Source organism: Pristiophorus japonicus, chromosome 9, assembly GCF_044704955.1.
Source record: "Pristiophorus japonicus isolate sPriJap1 chromosome 9, sPriJap1.hap1, whole genome shotgun sequence".
NCBI lineage: Eukaryota > Metazoa > Chordata > Chondrichthyes > Pristiophoridae > Pristiophorus > Pristiophorus japonicus.
The window spans coordinates 146,869,746-146,886,874 of NC_091985.1; the positions used below are offsets into that span (position 1 = coordinate 146,869,746).

Genomic DNA, 17,129 nt, shown 5'->3' on the forward strand with positions numbered 1-17,129 from the left:
GCATTTATTCCCCACCTCAGTCAACCTTATGTCCCTCTGCAAAGATTACTAAAGCCGTGCCAATTGGTGCCAGTTGAGAACTCCCCTGCCATCTTACCCTAGATACCAGGAGAGGAAAGATGCAGCGTCAGTCACTTTCTTCGTTAAAAGAGTCATGGAGATGAGCAGCCATGACTCCACTCTAAACGGGATAGGGCATATTTGAGTACATGGTGCATTCTGATGTCCACCTTTGAAGCCCAGAATCGCAGAACTGATCCTTTTAAGATCTGGTCGGGGAGAATCGCTTTTGCGAACTATTAATCTGAAAGAAGTATTACTGTGTTTTTTCCTTGGCTGCAGTTCGGGCCTGTCTCTGGCCCATGAGAAGTGAAAGTGGATAGACAAAGGTGCATCTCGAGCTCCGGCTCGCGTTCTATTTCTATCCCATCCAGCGGGATGGATAGAATGACTTGGCGGGCCGGATATAGCCCACGAGCCGTATGTTGCCCACCACTGATCTAAATGCATTGAGCAACTGCAGGTATTAGCTCTGGTTGCATTGGATTACATTGGCGTATTGAATCACCTGGGATGTTGCATCACCTGGGGTGTTGGATCACCTGGCTCTATTGGATCACCTAGGGCACTGGATCACCTACGGTATAAGAATATCTGGGCATGTTAGATCACCTGGATGCATTGGATTGGATTATCTGGGAGGATTGGATCACCCAAGTGCACTAGATCACTTGGGGTATTGTATCATTTGGGGGTATTAGATTACTTATGTGTAATAGATTACCTGAGGGTATTAGGATATTTGCATGTATAAGATCACCTGGATGTGTTAGATCATCAGGGTGCATTGGATCATCTGGGATTATTATGTTCACCTGGGGATACTAGATCACCTGGCGGCACTAAATCAACTGGGGATATTACATCAGCTAAAAGTATTGATCAACTGCGGGTATTAGCTGCAGTTGCATTGGATCACACTGGTGTATTGGATCACCTGGGGGTAACACATCACCTGGGGATATTGGATTACTTATTAAACCACCAGATGATCTAATATCTTAAGGTGATCTAAGGCTCCCAGAAGATGTAACACCACTAGATGATCTAGATGGTTCAGAGAGCAATTTCCTAGATTTCTTTCTCCAAAATTGGCCTAGGTTTTTATCTGCTTTTTCAGCTCACCCAGCAGATCACATAGTTTTGAGCGGGGTAGAGAGTGTATATATTGTAGATATTGAAGATATCCCAATTATGGGGAGAGATTGGATAGACCAAAAGACATTTACCTGTCTGTCATTGTTCGTATGATCTTAAATGTTTTAGCTCACCTGGGGATACTCTGGGGAAGAGTGATCATAATAAGATAGAATTTCATATTGAGTTCAAGAATGATATAGCTAAGTACAAAACTAGGGTTTTAAATTTAAACAAAGCCAATTACGTAGGTATGAGGGGCGAGTTGGCTGAGGTAGATTGGGAAATAAGATTAAAAGATAATATGGTAGAAAAACAATGGTGAACATTTAAAGAAATAATTCATAATTTTCAATGAATATACAGTCCCTTGAGGAATAAAAACTCCATGGGAATAATGCTCTAACTATAGCTAACTAGAGAAGTTAAGGAAAGTATTAGATTAAAAGAATAGGCTTATAATGGGGATTGGGAGGGTTTCAGAGATCAGCAAAGGATGACCAATACATTGATAAAGATATAGGAATATAATATGAGAGTAAACTAGCAAGAAATATAAAGACAGATTGTAAAAACTTCTATAAGTGTATAAAAAGGAAATTAGCAAAAGTAAACCTGGGTCCCTTAGAGGCAGAGGCAGAAGAAATTATTATGGGAAATATGGAAATGGCAGAGAGGTTAAACAAATATTTTGCATAAGAACATAAGAATTAGGAGCTGGAGTCGGCCATTCAGCTCCTCGAGCCTGCTTTGCTATTCAATAAGATCCTCGCTAATCGATGACCTCAACTCTACTTTCCCACCCGATCTCCACATCTCTTGATTCCCCATGAGTCCAAAAATCTATCTATCTCAGTCTTGAATATACTCAACAATTCAGCATCCTTTCGGGTAGAGAATGCCAAAGATTCACAACCCTCTGAGTGAAGAAATTCCTCCTCATCTCAATCTTAAATGGCCGACCACTTATCCTCAGACTATGCCCCTTAGTTCTAGACTCTGCAGCCAGGGGAAACAACCTCTCAGCACCTACCCCATCAATTCCGCTCAGAATCTTGGGCCCAACTTTGGCCATGACTTGCATCAATTTTTTTGGAATAAGTTGTTTTTCTGGCGTGTTAGAAAATGCCATTTTCCCCCCAAAATTTGCTCCAGAGTAAGTCAATTAGGTACGATTTTTTTTAGATCAGTTTTTTTTCAAAAGGGGGCGTTCCCAGACACTTATGACAGTTTTGGCCATTTATGCCACTTTGGCCAGCAAAAACGTACTCCAAATCCATGTATGTGGCCAGCTCTGAAAAACCTTGCGGGCAGTTAAGAAAAAGCAGCGTACATTCAGCAGACATTAGGGCAGAGATAGGGGAGGAAAGGGAACTGGAGAGAACTTCAACAACCAAGCAGCAAACATTAAGGAAAAGCTCAAACCATTAAAATAAAATTTAAAAAGTAGTAAATCCTACCTTATCTTTAAAGTCTGCCCAGGAAAGGCACCAAAACTCTTCTCCTCCTCTCCCACCACCCCCTCCCAAAATCTCCTCCTCCTCCCCCCCTGCCAAAATCTCCTCCTCCTCCACCTACCCTAAAAACTCTTCTTCGGCCAGGGGCTGCGAGCATTGGGTCCTGCTCACAGCCCACAGGACGCGCTGGGAGGGCAGGAGCATGCGTGCAGCTCTCACTGAGCATGTACACAGGTGCCGGTGTGCTTTGTGCGCTGGCCTGTTGCTCCACACCCCCGTCTTCAGCCTCCACTCCACGCCAGGACTCCAGGAACTCCGAAGAGCGGCCAGGATGGGGCCCCTTTTTTCTGGCGCCCTTTCCAGTGTGCAAAGTCAGGGTCAGGGCACCGAAAAAAGGGATTGGGCAATGTTGGGCCCCTTATATTTTCAATGAGATCACCTCTCAGTCTTCTAAACTGCAGAGACAATAAGCCCAATCTACTCGATCTCTCCTCTTAGGACAACTCTCTCACCCCAAGAATCAATCTAGTGAACCTTCATTGTGCCACTTCCAAGGCAAGTATGTCCTTCATCAGATAAGGAGACCAAAACTGATCCTTGCGGCACCCCACTAGTTACAACCTGCCATCTGAAAAGGACCCGTTTATCCCTATTCCCTGTTTTCTATCCGTTAACTAATCCTCTATCCATGCTAATATATTACCCCCAATCGCCTGAGCCCTTATCTTGTGTAGTAAGCTTTTAAGTGGCACCTTATCGAATGCGTTTTGGAAATCCAAATATACTACATCCACTGATTCCCCTTTATCTACCCTGTTAGTTACATCCTCAAAAAATTCTAATAAATTTGTTAAACACAATTTCCCTTTTGTAAAACCGTATTGACTCCAGGTGTGGTCTCACCAAAGCCATGTACAATTGTAGCAAGACTTCCTTACTCTTGTATTTACCCCCTTGCAGTAAAGGCCAACATACTATTTGCCTTCCTAAATGCTTTCTGTACCTGCATGCTAACGTTCTCTGTTTCTGTACTAGGATACCTAATTATCTCTGAACACCAACATTTAATAGTTTCGCACCATTTAAAATATATTCTGCTTTTCTATTCTTCCTACCAAAGCGAATAACCTCACATTTCCCCACATTATACTTCATCTGCCACCTTATTGCCTTATTATTTAACCCCTTTGCAGGCTCTTTGTGTCCTTCTCACAACTTACTTTCCCACCAAACTTGGTATCATCTGCAAAATTGGATACATTTTACGCAGTCCCTTCATCTAAGTCATTAATATAGATTGTAAATAGCTGAGACCCAAGCACTGATCCTTGCGGAATCCCACTAGTTACAACCTGTCATTCTGAAAAGGAGCCGTTTATCCCTACTCCCTGTTTTCTGTCCGTTAACCAATCCTCTATCCATGCTAATATATTACCCCCAATAGCGAGAGCCCTTATCTTGCGTAGCAAGCTTTTAAGTGGCACCTTATCAAATGCCTTTTGGAAATCCAAATATACTACATCCACTGGTTCTCCTTTATCTACCCTGTTAGTTACATCCTCAAAAAATTCTAAGAAATTTATTAAACACAATTTCCCTTTTATAAAACCATGTTGACTCTGCCTAATCATATTATGATTTTCTAAATGCCCTGTTACCACTTCCTTAATAATGGATTCCAGCAATTTCCCGACAACTGATGTCAGGCTAACTGGCCTGTAAGTTCCATGTTTTTTCTCTCCCTCTTTTCTTGAATAGCGGTGTTACATTTACTATCTTTCAATCTGTTGGGACCATTCTAGAATCTAGGGAATTTTGGAAGATCGAAACCAATGCATCCACTATCTCTGCAGCCACCTCTTTTAGAACCCTACGATTTAGGCCATCGGATCCAGGGGATTTATCGGCTTTTAGAAACATAGAAACATACATATAAACCTATGAACAATGAACAATGAACAATGGCGGAAAGGTAAAAAGCACCCAGCCCAACCAGTCTGCCCCACACAACTGCGACACCCCTTATACTGATACATTCTACACTCCACCCCAACAGGAGCCATGTGATCTCCTGGGTGAGTCAAAAACCAGATAAAAACCCAGGCCAATTTGGAGGGAAAAAATCTGGGGAAAATCCTCTCATTAATTTAAATTGATTAATTTCAATCCCATTCCTTTCTCAAGTACCTTTTCTTGACTGATCTTAATTACTTTAAAGTTCCTCACTCTCATTAGCCCCTATGTTCTTTGTGTTTTCTACTGTGAAGACAGATACAAAATAGTTGTTTTAAGTCTCTGCCATTTCCTTATTCCCCATCATAATTTTTCCTGTCTCAGCCTCTAAGGGGCCAATATTTACTTTTGCTACTCTTTTCCTTTTTAAATACTTGCAGAAGCTCTTACAATCTGTTTTTGTATTTCTTGCTAATTTACTCTCATTCTATTTTCTCCCTTTTTATCAATTTTTTGGTCATCCTTTGCTGGTTTCTGAAACTCTCCCAATCCTCAGGCTTACTACTATTCTTCGCAAAATATGATAAACCACTTCTTTAATCTAATACTATCCCTAACTTCTTTAGTTAGTCAGGGTGGAGAACATTTCCTGTGAAGTTTTTATTTCTCATTGGAATGTATATTCGTTGAGAATTTTGGAATATTTCTTTAAATGTTTGCCACTGCTTATCTACTGTTATATCTTTTAATCTAAGTTCTCAATCTACCTTAGCCAACTCGCCCCTCATACCTATGTAATGTGATTTATTTAAGTTTAAGACTCTAGTTTCAGACTTTATGGGCCCAAGTTTCCACATGATTTGCGCCTGATTTTTAGGAGCAACTGGTGGAGAACGGACTATCTTAGAAATCGCAATTCTCCGCATTTTTTTTTCTGCAGTTCTAGTCAGGTAGAACAGTTCTACTTTGGAACAGAATTTTTTCTTCAAAAGGGGGCGTGTCCGGCCACTGACGCCTGATTTCAAAGTTTCCACAGTGAAAACGTACTCCAAACTAAAGTAGAATGGAGCCAGTGAAGATTTTTGTAGAACTGAAAAAACCTGTTCGACACATTAAAAAATCAGGCGCAGGTTACAAATTAGGCGTCCAGAACGAGGTGGGGGGGAGGGGGGGGAAGGGAACTCATTAAATTCTACAATAAATCCCTATTTATACTTCTACAAATATTATACAAATAAATCCAACTTGAATAAACATTTATAAGCCAAGAAAAGATTAAATAAACCATCTTCCTACCTGTGTGAAAGTGCTTCAGCCAGGGAGAATTCTGCAGCCGTTCGTGCTGCTGAGCGGGAGGGGGAGAGAGAGGGTTGGAGGGAGGGAGAGAGAGAGAGGGGGAGGGAGGGAGAGAGAGAGAGGGGGAGGGAGGGAGAGAGAGAGAGGGGGAGGGAGGGAGAGAGAGAGAGAGAGAGAGGGGGAGGGAGGGAGAGAGAGGGGGAGGGAGGGAGAGAGAGAGGGGGAGGGAGAGAGAGGGGGGGGGTAGAGAGAGGGAGGGGTAGAGAGAGGGGGGGGAGGGAGGCGGAGGTCAGGTCGGATCGGATCCAGTCCGGGAGCGGGAGTCGGATCCAGTGGGGGGTGGGGGGGGGGGAGCCCGGGTCGGGTTGGGTCCAGTCGGGGGGGGGGGGGGGGGGGGCGGGGGCGGGTCGGGGCGGGGGGGTGGGGAGAGCGGGTGTCGGGTTTGGTCCGGAGGCAGCGGGTTTCGGGTCTGGTCGGGGGCGGGGAGCAGGAGCTGGCCGTGGGAGGAGCCTTATTCACGCAGCCCCAGTGAGGCCATTCGGCCAGGGCTAGGGGCTGCGTGCTTCGGGCCCCTCCCACACAGTTCGGCGCCTGGAGCTACTGCACTTGCGTGCCCACTGTAGCGCGCATGTGCAGAGGTCCCGGCACTGTTTTCAGCGCAGGGACCTGGCTCCGCCCCCCCAACAGCTCGTGCTGGCTGCGCCGAGGGCCAGAGGACCTACAGGTAGGTGGAGAATACTGAGTATTTTTTAAGGCGCCGTTTTAGGCGCGAAAAGCGGGCGCCCAGCTCGGAGGGGCGCCCGTTTTTTTTCTTGTGGAAACTTGGGCCCAATATTTCACTCTCAAACCCAATGTGAAGTTCTATCATATTATAAATCTGAAATAAAAAGCTAGTATCAGTAATGGTGACCATGAAACCTACCGGATCGTTATATAAATATCCTGTGGGGAAGGAACTCTGCCGTCCTTACCCAGTCTAGCCTATATATGACTCCACACCCACAGCAATGTGGTTGACTCGTAACTGTCACTCAGGGCAATTAGGGATGAGCAATAAATTCTGGCCTTGCCAGCGATGCCTGCAGCCTGTGAATGAAAAAAAAGATTGCTCTTCCCCACAGCATCCTCTACCATGAGATTACTAATTAATCCTGTCTCATTACACAATATGAGATTTAAAATAGCCTGTTCCCTAGTTAGTTCCACGACGTATTGTTCCAGGAAACTGTCGAATGCATTCCATGAACTCGACCTCTAGACTACCTTTGCAAATTTGTTTTGCCCAGTTTATATGAAGATAGAATACCTTGGCCAATGGTTATAGCTACTGTTAGGGGGCCTATAAACCACTCCCACCAGTGTGTTCTGCCTCTTGTTATTTCTTATCTCTACCCACACTGATTCTACTTCCTGATCATCCGAGCTGAGATCCTTTCTAACTACTGCCCTTATAACATCCTTTATCAGGGCTACCCCGACTGCCCACCTTTTCCATTCTGCCTGTCTTTTCAAAGTGTCTAATACCCTGGAATATTTAGTTCCCAACCTTGATCACCTTGCAACCACGTCTCTGTAATGGTTATTAGATCAAAGCCATTTATCTCTATTTGTGCCACTAATTTATCGATCTTGTTATGAATGCTTTGCCCATTCACATAAAGAGCCTTTAATTTTAAACGTTTAACATTATTCCCTGCTTTCACCTTATTCACTGATGCACAATTACCATTAAACTCTCTGTCCCTTCCTGTCACACTCTGCGGTATCTTTACCCAAATCGCTACACTGCTCCATTGCCTTGACTTTTCTCTTTAGCTTTCTAAATTTCCCCTCACCTAACCCCTCCCCCCACTTTTAGTTTAAAGCCCTAACTACAGCCCTAGTTAATCAATTCACCAGGAGACTGGTCCCAGCCCAGTTTAAGTAGAGACTGTCCCAACAGAACAGCTTCCTCTTTCCCCAGTACTGGTGCCAGTGCCCCATGAATCAAAGCCCCTGCCTCCCACACCACTCTTTGAGCCACAATTTGAAATCTCTGATCTGCTTGACCCTATGCTAATATGTGCGTGGCTCAGGTAACAATTAAGAGATTATTACCTCTGAGGTTCTGAAGGCCTAGCTCCTCAAACTCTCTCAGCAAAACCTCATTCATAGTTCTACCTATGCCATTGGCTCCTGCGTGGAACACGACAATTGGATCCTCCCCCCCCCCACTCTAGATTATTTTCCAGTCATGAGGAGATATCCTTAACCCTGGCACTGGGCAGGCAACACAGCCTTCGGAACTCCCAGCCTCGATTGCACAGAACAGTATCTATCCCTCTAACTATACTGTCACCTACCACTACTACATTCCTTTTCACTCCCTCCAGCTGAATGACCTCCTGTACTACGGTACCATGGTCAGTTTGCTCATCCACCCTGCAGACTCTGCCCTCATCCAAACATACCTGTTGGATAAGGGCAAAGACCGAAGCTCCTCCTGCACTGCACCTGGGGTCCCATTATCTGCCTGAGTTGCAGTCACACCCTCATGTTCCTGACCACTAACCCCGTGGTTTTGAAGGTATCTGTCTATATAGTAGAAGACGCAAAAACCAAGCTGGAAATAGTGGGGAATCAAGGGACTAACGAGAAAGAGGAACTTAAAGTAATTAGTATTCGTAAAGAAAAAGCACTGGAGAAATTAATGACAGTAAAAGTTGACAAATCCTCTGGACCAGAATGGCTAACATTCTATGGTTTTAAAAGAGGTGGCTACAGAGATAGTGGATGCGTTGGTTTTTGATCTTCCAGAATTCCCTAGATTCTAGAAAGGTCCCCGTGGACTGGAAGGTAGCAAGTGTAACTCCGTTATTCAAGAAAGGAGAGAGAGAGAAAACCCGGAACTCTAGTCCAGTTAGTCTGACATCAGTAGTGGAGAAAACGCTCGAAGCTTTCATTAGGGAGGTGGTAACAGGGCACCTAGAAAATCAAGATATGATTAAGCAGAGTCAACACGATTTTGATAAATCTATTAGAGTTTTTTGAGGATGTAACTATCAGGGTAGTTAAGGGGGAACCAGTGGATATAGCATATTTGGATTTTCAAAAGACATTCAATAAGGTGCCACACAAGAGATTGTTATACAAGATTAGGGCTCATAGGATTGGGGGTAATATATTAGCTTGGAGCGAGGATTGGTTAATGAATAGAAAACAGAGAGTAGGAATAAGCAGGTCATTTTTGGATTGACAGGTTGTAACTAGTGGGGTGCCACAAGGATTGTGAGGAGGATGCAAAGAGCCTGCAGAGGGATATAAACAGGTTAAGTGAGTGGGCAGTAAGATGGCAGGTGGAATAGAATGTGGGGAAAAATATGAAATTATCCACTTTAGTAGGGAGATAGAAAAGCAGATTTTTTTCTAAAAGGTGAGCGACTAGTAAATATTTTATATTAGAGGGATTTGGGATCTTTGTACAAGGATCACAGAAACATGCAGGTACAGCAAGCAATTAGGAATAGAAAAGCAGAATATTTTCTAAAAGGTGAGAGAGCAAATAGGATATTAGCCTTTATTGCAAAGGGGTTGGAGTACAAGAATAAGGAAGTATTGCTGCAATTATATAGGGTTTAGGTAAGACCACACCTGGAGTACTGTGCACAGATTCCGTCTCCTTACTGAAGGAAGGACATACTTGCCTAAGATGGGGTGCAATGAAGGTTGTTTCCCTTGGCGGGAGTGTATAGAATTAGGGGTCATAGTCTCAGATTAAGGGGACGGCCATCTACGACTGAGATGAGGAGAAATTTCTTGACACAGAGAGTTGTGAATCTTTGGAATTCTCTACCCAGAGGGCTTTGGATGCTCAGTCGTTAAGTATATTCAAGACAGAGATCGCTAGATTTTTGGACACTAAGGGAATCAAGGGGTATATGGATAGGGCGGGAAAGTGGAGATGAGGTAGAAGATCAGTCTTGATATTATTGAATGGCAAAGTAGGCTCTAGGGCCCGTAATAAAAGAAAAACTTGCATTTATATAGCGCCTTTCACAACCATCGGTCATCCCAAAGCATTTTACAGCCAATGAAGTACTTTTGAAGTGTAGTCACTGTTGTAACACAGCAGCCAAATTGCGCACAGCAAGCTCCCACAAACAGCAATGTGATAATGACCGATAATCTGTTTTACTGATTTTGGTTGAGGGATAATTATTGGCCAGGACACTTCAAAATATTGCTATATGATGTTTTATGTCCACCCGAGAGAACAGACGAGACCCTGGTTTAACATCTCATCTGAAAGATGGCACCTCCGACAGTGCAGCCCCCTTTCAGTACTGCACTGGCGTGTCAGCCTAGATGTTGGTGCTCAAGTCTCTGGAGTGGGGCTTGAACACCTTCTGGCTCAGAGATGAGAGTGGTACCCACTGAGCCACAGCTGACACAGCTACTCCTGCTCCTTATGTTCCTATATATTAGATCACCCGAGTGCATTAGCTTGCCTGGGGGTATTGGATCACCCGAGGGTATTGGATCTGTCGCATTGGATTACCTGCCGATATTGGATCATCTAGGCATTTCCTAGGTCAACTGGAACATGTAAAATCATTGGATCTCCAAGTTTTATTCAATCACCTGGGTGTATTGGATCATCTTGGCATATTATATCTCCTTAGTGTATTTGATTATTAGGATGTATTGGACTACTTGGGGATATTGAATTGCCAAGGGGTATTGGATGCCCTGAAAGTATTCCATCAGTGGGATGTACTGGATCTTGCAGAGACACTGAATTGCCTGGGCACACTGGATCACCTAGAGCTGTCGTCTGAACCTAAAAGGGCTCATTTCAGGTCATTCTGAACACTACCACTAAATTTTAGGATTAGTCCTGATTAATCTAACCCTTTGAAAGATGAATTTACAATAAAGGTGAACCCCCTCAAACCCGGACACACAACGCCAGCATACTGCAGTTTTAATACAGCCATTTTACACTGTGTGACACAGGAAGCACTTCACCTTCTCTACATTGATTGGCAGTGTCAACCTACAGAGGACCCAACAGTCGCCTAAATCGGGATCGAGAGGCAAAGGACACCAAAGATGCAGCTCGTATCCAATGTCATCTCTTTTTACCGTTATACTTAGCATTTATATTACTTAAAAGATTTTATTTGTTGGTTGTGAAACAAATTTTTCCAATTAAGCTCATACGGGTATCAAAGGATATGGATCAAAGGTGGATAAATGGAGCTGAGGTACAGATTATAAAATCTGCCTTCTTAGATAAGATAAATTGTTGTAATGTCACAAGATGGTTGCAAGATTTTATGAATTTTCACTGTTGGGAGCACTATTTGTAGAATCTACCCTCATATCTACAAAGAACAAACTTGCATTTATATAGCACCTTCTACCTCAGGACACAAAAGGACGAAACACTTCACAGCCACTTTGAAGTCACTGTGTAATATAGGGAAATGCAACAACCAATTTTTGTGCAGAGTAAGGTCCCACAAACAGCAATGAAATAAATGGCCAGATAATGTGTTTTAGTGATGTTCGTTGAGGGATAAATATTAGCCACGATACCCGTGAGAACTCTCCTGCTTTTCTTCAAAATAATGTCATGGGATCTTTTACGTCCACTTGAGAGGACAGATTGGGTCTTGATTTAACGTCTCATTCGAAAGATGATGCCTCTGACTCTGCACTGGAGTTTCAGCCTGGATTATGTGCTCAGTTCTCGGGAGTGGGGCTTTGAGCCCATGACCTTTGACTCAGAGGCAAGAGTGCTACCCACCGAGCCAAGACTGGACATCTTTCATCTGGAGATTGATCAACAGGGATAATATCGTTTGTCCTTTTATCGAAAACATTCACAAAAACAAACGTGTTTCTGAACACAGGTGACATGAGAACTAAAAGTCAAATACTACATACCACCTTTCATCATGCCCACTTCATAGCATTTACGCAGTCTGCAGGCTTGACAGCTCTTCCTCCTATTTTTGTCAATTGTGCATTGGTTTGTGGCAGGGCACATGTAGTCATTGTGTCCTGGAAAGAAAGGAGAGATCCCAAATAAATTTCAACCACAGTATACATTTCTCCTGTGTCAACAACAAGAACATATATTTATATAGCACCTTTAATGACGTCAAACGTCCAAAGGCGCATCACAGGAGTGTTATCAAACAAAATGTTACACCGAGTCATGTCAGGAAATATTAAGATAGGTAGTCAAAAGGTTGGTCAAAGCTATAGGTTTTAATGAGTGTCTTACAGGAGTAGAGAGAGGCGGAGAGGTTTAGGGAGGGAATTCCAGAGCTTGTGGCCCAGACATCTGAAGGCACAGCCGCCAATGGTGGAGCGATGAAGCGCAAGAGGCCAGAATTGGAGGAGCACAAAGGTCTTGGAGGGTTGTAGGGCTGGAGGAGGGTACACAGAGAGGGAAGGGCGCAGTACACAGATTTTGGGTGGGGTGAGGCCATGGAGGGATTTGAAACAAGGAAGAGAACTTTAAAATTGAGGCGTTGCTGGACCGGGACCCAATGTAAGTGAGCACAGGGAAGATGGGTGAACAGGGCTTGGTGCGAGTTAGAATACGGACAGATATGTGCACATTAATTATTCTTCATCGTTCTGATCTGGGAGGAGTTGTGAGGATGCAACATCCCTTCAATCAATGTGCTGCCAGGTTTACAGCAGCCAACTGAGTTTCTGAGTTTGGGTTATTGGTCGGACGCCCCACCCTTGATGTTCCCCAACATTCACATTGCTGGATAGAGAACACAGCGCATAGCGCCAGCGATTACTCGATATGTGCCGCTTGTGATCGAGGCTCACCGCCGGCAGTGTGGACTTGTGAAAATCTGCCCCGGTGTCAGAAAATCAGCCGGGACAGACTGCTCTGACAGAGGCCGAGATGCTGCAGTCTCCAGCTGTGGCCTCTCAGGCCTGAGCTTCCCAGGATCGCCACGAGCGAGCATCTCAAGAGTCCTAGTCGGAACCTCAGTAGCCCGGCGGCAACCGCTGGGGGAATGTGATAACATTGTTTGCTTGGCATCAGTCATCTGGCTTAAAGCAAGCATGTGATGCAGATGTTGCCGGTATCCCCAGTTGTAGCCCGGAATGAGATGGAGGCAAAGACATTGAGGGCTCTAGTAACCTTAACCACAATAGGCAATGCAGTGCCTGCAGTGGCTGTGGGCTGCAGGTCTGGTTGCAGTAAGCAGCACCACTCTGTGACAGCCTCGCTGGAGAAGCGCAGCCTCGTCATGCACTGCTCAGCAAAGTGCAGCTAGGTAACTCTGGGCCTACAGACCCTGTTGGGAGGGTGAGGATATCTGCAAGCTCTCCTTCTCTCTGTGGACTCTGTGCAGCTCCACATCTATGTGGTCCTTCCACCAGTTGCTGCTGCTCCTCTTCCTTCAACCAAAATGGCCAAAAAGGATTCCTATTTTCAGAAAAAGAGCAATGCTAGTACTCCCCCTCCCCCTCCCCATTACGCTTTCTGAAGATTGTCCAGTTACCATCAACAAAACAAAATAAAAAGAAAGACTTGCATTTATGTAGCGCCTTTCATGACCGGCAAATATCTCAAATCACTTTACAGCCAATGAAGTATTTTTGGCGTGTAGTCACTGTTGTAATGTGGGAAACACGGCAGCCAATTTGCGCATAAGCAAGCTCCCACAAACAGCAATGTGATAACGACCAGATAATCTGTTTTTGTTATGTTAATTGAGGGATAAATATTGGCCAGGACACCAGGGATAACTCTCCTGCTCTTCTTTGAAATAGTGCTATGGGATCTTTTACCTCCACCTGAGAGCGCAGACGGGGCCTCGATTTAACGTCTCATCCGAAAAGACAGCACCTCCGACAGTGCAGCACTTCCTCAGCACGGCATTGGAGTGTCAGCCTAGATTTATGTGCTCAAGTTCCTGGAGTGGGACTTGAATTCACAACCTTCTGACTCATAGACGAGTGTGCTACCCACTGAGCTGCAGCTGCGCTAACTCGCACAGAAAATGGCGTCTGTATCCTATTCACTCCATGGGACATTAATATAAAAATTTTACTTAGACTGCTGCCTGTTTCCAGTGGGGGCATTGGGCGCCGCAATCAAAACCCGCTTGGAAATTGCAATAGGTTGGTGGGCCTTACGTATTCGCCCCACTACTGCCCTGTTCAAGTCAGACGAAAACGAAACGGTAAGGAGATGAAGAGCGGGCCCCTGTGTTGATGTGGTGCTTGCGCATTGCACTAATACCATACCGTTACATCTTGGAGTACTATGCACAGTTCTGGTCTCTATACCTGTATTACAAAAAGGATATAGAGGCATTGGAGAAGGATCAAAAAAAGATTTACAAGGCTGATACCGGAAGTGAGAGGGTATAATCAGGAAAGACTGAACAGGCTGGGGTTCTTTTCTCCAGAAAATACAAAGCTGAGGGGTGACCTGGTAGAGGCCTTTAAAATTATGAAGGGGTTCGATCGGGTAACAATAGAGAAGATGCTTTCACTTGTGGGGTGTCCATAACTAGGGACAATAAATATAAGATAGTCACTAATAAATTCAATAAGGAATTCAGGAGAAACCTCTTTACTCAGAGTGGTGAGAATGGGGAACTGGTTGTCACAAGGAGCAGCTGAGGCAAAATGTAAAGATGCATTCAAGTGAAATCTAGATAAATACATGAGGGACAAAGGAATAGAAGGATATGCTGATAGGGTGAGATGAAGTAGGGTGGGAGGAGGCTGGTGTGGAGGATTAACGAGTTGGGTCGAATGGCCTGTAAATTCTTTGCAATTCTATGTAATCTTGCACTTCTTGATGTCATTTCTCATTATTACGACCAGGTAAAGGGAGTCTTTGCTCTGAGGGAGATGATATGTCTTTACTATACAGTATAAATGCACACGAGGCCCATACTTGAGAGAAGGTCACTCTGTGACCAGTTACCTTTATTCCCAAGACCCCAAGTAATGAAGGTGGGTGGAACTTCCCCTTTTATACCGGAAAGTACAGTTTAGGAGTATCTCCCACAAGTTCACCTCTTGTGGTCAGTGTTCTCAAGGTGTGCAACTTAGGTCAGCTTATACATGGGTTACAATGATAGTTGAATACAAGACATCACCTCCCCCCAAAAGTCTTATTGGGATCACAGGTTAAGTCTCTCTGGTGGTTTACGCTCCCTGTAGAGCGCCTGAGTTGGGGCTCCAGTTGTTGGGTGCTGGCCTGAGTGTCTGCTGTTTGCGGTGCCTCAGGCCTGTCCAGACTGCCCACAATGACTGGGCTCTCCTCCACTTGGTTCCGGTGTTCGGTCACCTGTGGTGGAGTGAACTCTATATCGTGTTCTTCCTCTGCTTCTTCTATGGGGTTGCTGAACCTCCTTTTCGTTTGATCCACATGTTTGCGGCAGATTTGTCCATTGGTAAGTTTAACTACCAAAACCCTATTCCCTCTTTGGCAATCACAGTGCCTGCAAGCCATTTGGGCCCTGCGGCGTAATTAAGGACAAAAACAGGGTAATTGACATCAATACATCGCGCCCTCATATTCCTGTCATGGTAGTCACATTGTGACTGACGCCTGCTCTGAACAATTTCTTTCAAAGTAGGGTGTATAAGGGATAGCCTGGTTTTGAGCGTCCTTTTCATTAGCAGCTCTGTGGGTGGAACCCTGTGAGCGAGTGTGGTCGAGACCTATTGGCCAACAGGAGGCGTGATAAGCGGCTTTGTAGGGAACCCCCTTGGATTCTGAGCATCCCTTGTTTGATTATCTGCACTGCTCATTCCGCCTGGCCGTTTGAGGCCGGCTTCAATGGTGCCGTTCTGACATGGTTGATTCCATTGCCTGCCATGAAGTCCTGGAATTCAGTGCTTGTGAAGCACGGGCCATTGTTGCTGACCAAGACATCTGGTAGACCATGGGCGGCGAACATTGCCCGTAGACTTTCTACCGTGGCAGAGAATGTGCTTCAATCCATTTGGAGTAGGCGCCTACTACAACCAAAAACACTTTTCCCATGAAAGGACCTGCGTAGTCCACTTGGATGTGTGACCATGGCTTGGCGGGCCAGGACCAGGGGCTAAGGGGGGCTTCCCTGGGTGCGTTGCCCAGCTGAGCACCTGCGAACACAAAGTTCCAGGTCTGCATCTATCCCTGGCCACCAAACATGTGACCTGGCAATTGCCTTCATCATGACAATGCCCGGGTGCTCATTGTGAAGTTCTCTGATAAACACCTCTCTGCCCATCTGGGGCATGACTATTCGGTTTCCCCACAATACGCAATCAGCCAGAATCGAGAGTTCATCCTTGCGCCTATGAAACAGTTAAAATTCCTCAGGGTAATATGTCCTTACTATATGTCCAGTATAAATGCACACAAGGCCCATACTTGAGAGAAGATCACTCTGTGACCTGTTACCTTTATTACCAAGATCTCAAGACACAGGCGGTGGGTGGAGCTTCCCCTTTTATACCGGAAAGTCCAGATTAGGAGTGTCTCCCACAAGTTCGACCCTGTGGTCAGTGTTCTCAAGGTGTACAACTTAGGTCAGCTTATACATGGGTTACAATGACAGTTGAATACATGACATCACCTCCCCCCCAAAGTCTTATTGGGATCACAGGTTAAGTCTCTCTGGTGGTTTACGCTCCCTTGTAAAGCGCCTGAGTTGGGGCTCTGGCTGAGTGTGTGCTGTTTGCGGTGCCTCAGGCCTGTTCGGACTGCTCACAGTGACTGGGCTCTCCTCCACTTGGTTCCGGTGTTCAGTCACCTGTGGTGGAGTAAACTCTACGTCGTGTTCTTCCTCTGCTTCTTCTATGGGGTTGCTGAACCTCCTTTTCGTTTGATCCATGTGTTCGCGGCAGATTTGTTCATTGGTAAGTTTAACTACCAAAACCCTATTCCCCTCTTTGGCAATCACAGTGCCTGCAAGCCATTTGGGCCCTGCGGCGTAATTAAGGACAAAAACAGGGTCACTGACATCAATACATTGCGCCCTCGCATTCCTGTCATGGTAGTCACATTGTGACTGACGCCTGCTCTCAACAATTTCTTTCATGGTGGGGTGTATAAAGGAAAACCTGGTTTTGATCGTCCTTTTCATTAGCAGCTCTGCGGGTGGAACCCCTGTGAGTGAGTGTGGTCGGTATCTATTGGCCAACAGGAGGCGTGATAAGCGGCTTTGTAGGGAACCCCCTTGAGTTCTGAGCATC

At 45.1% G+C, this 17,129-nt stretch overlaps 1 protein-coding gene across 6 annotated transcripts in view; it reads right to left on the minus strand.

Annotated features, from left to right (window-relative positions):
* esr1 (estrogen receptor 1) overlaps nucleotides 1-17,129 on the minus strand; it is a 408,574-nt gene that overhangs the window by 284,744 nt on the left and 106,701 nt on the right. For 5 of the 6 annotated variants that reach the window (XM_070889920.1, XM_070889924.1, XM_070889923.1 and 2 more), the window contains one exon: nucleotides 11,835-11,951. In XM_070889920.1, the coding sequence (XP_070746021.1) occupies nucleotides 11,835-11,951 (117 nt within the window). The remainder of the gene's footprint in view (nucleotides 1-11,834; nucleotides 11,952-17,129) is intronic. The other variant, XM_070889921.1, reaches the window with a different exon arrangement.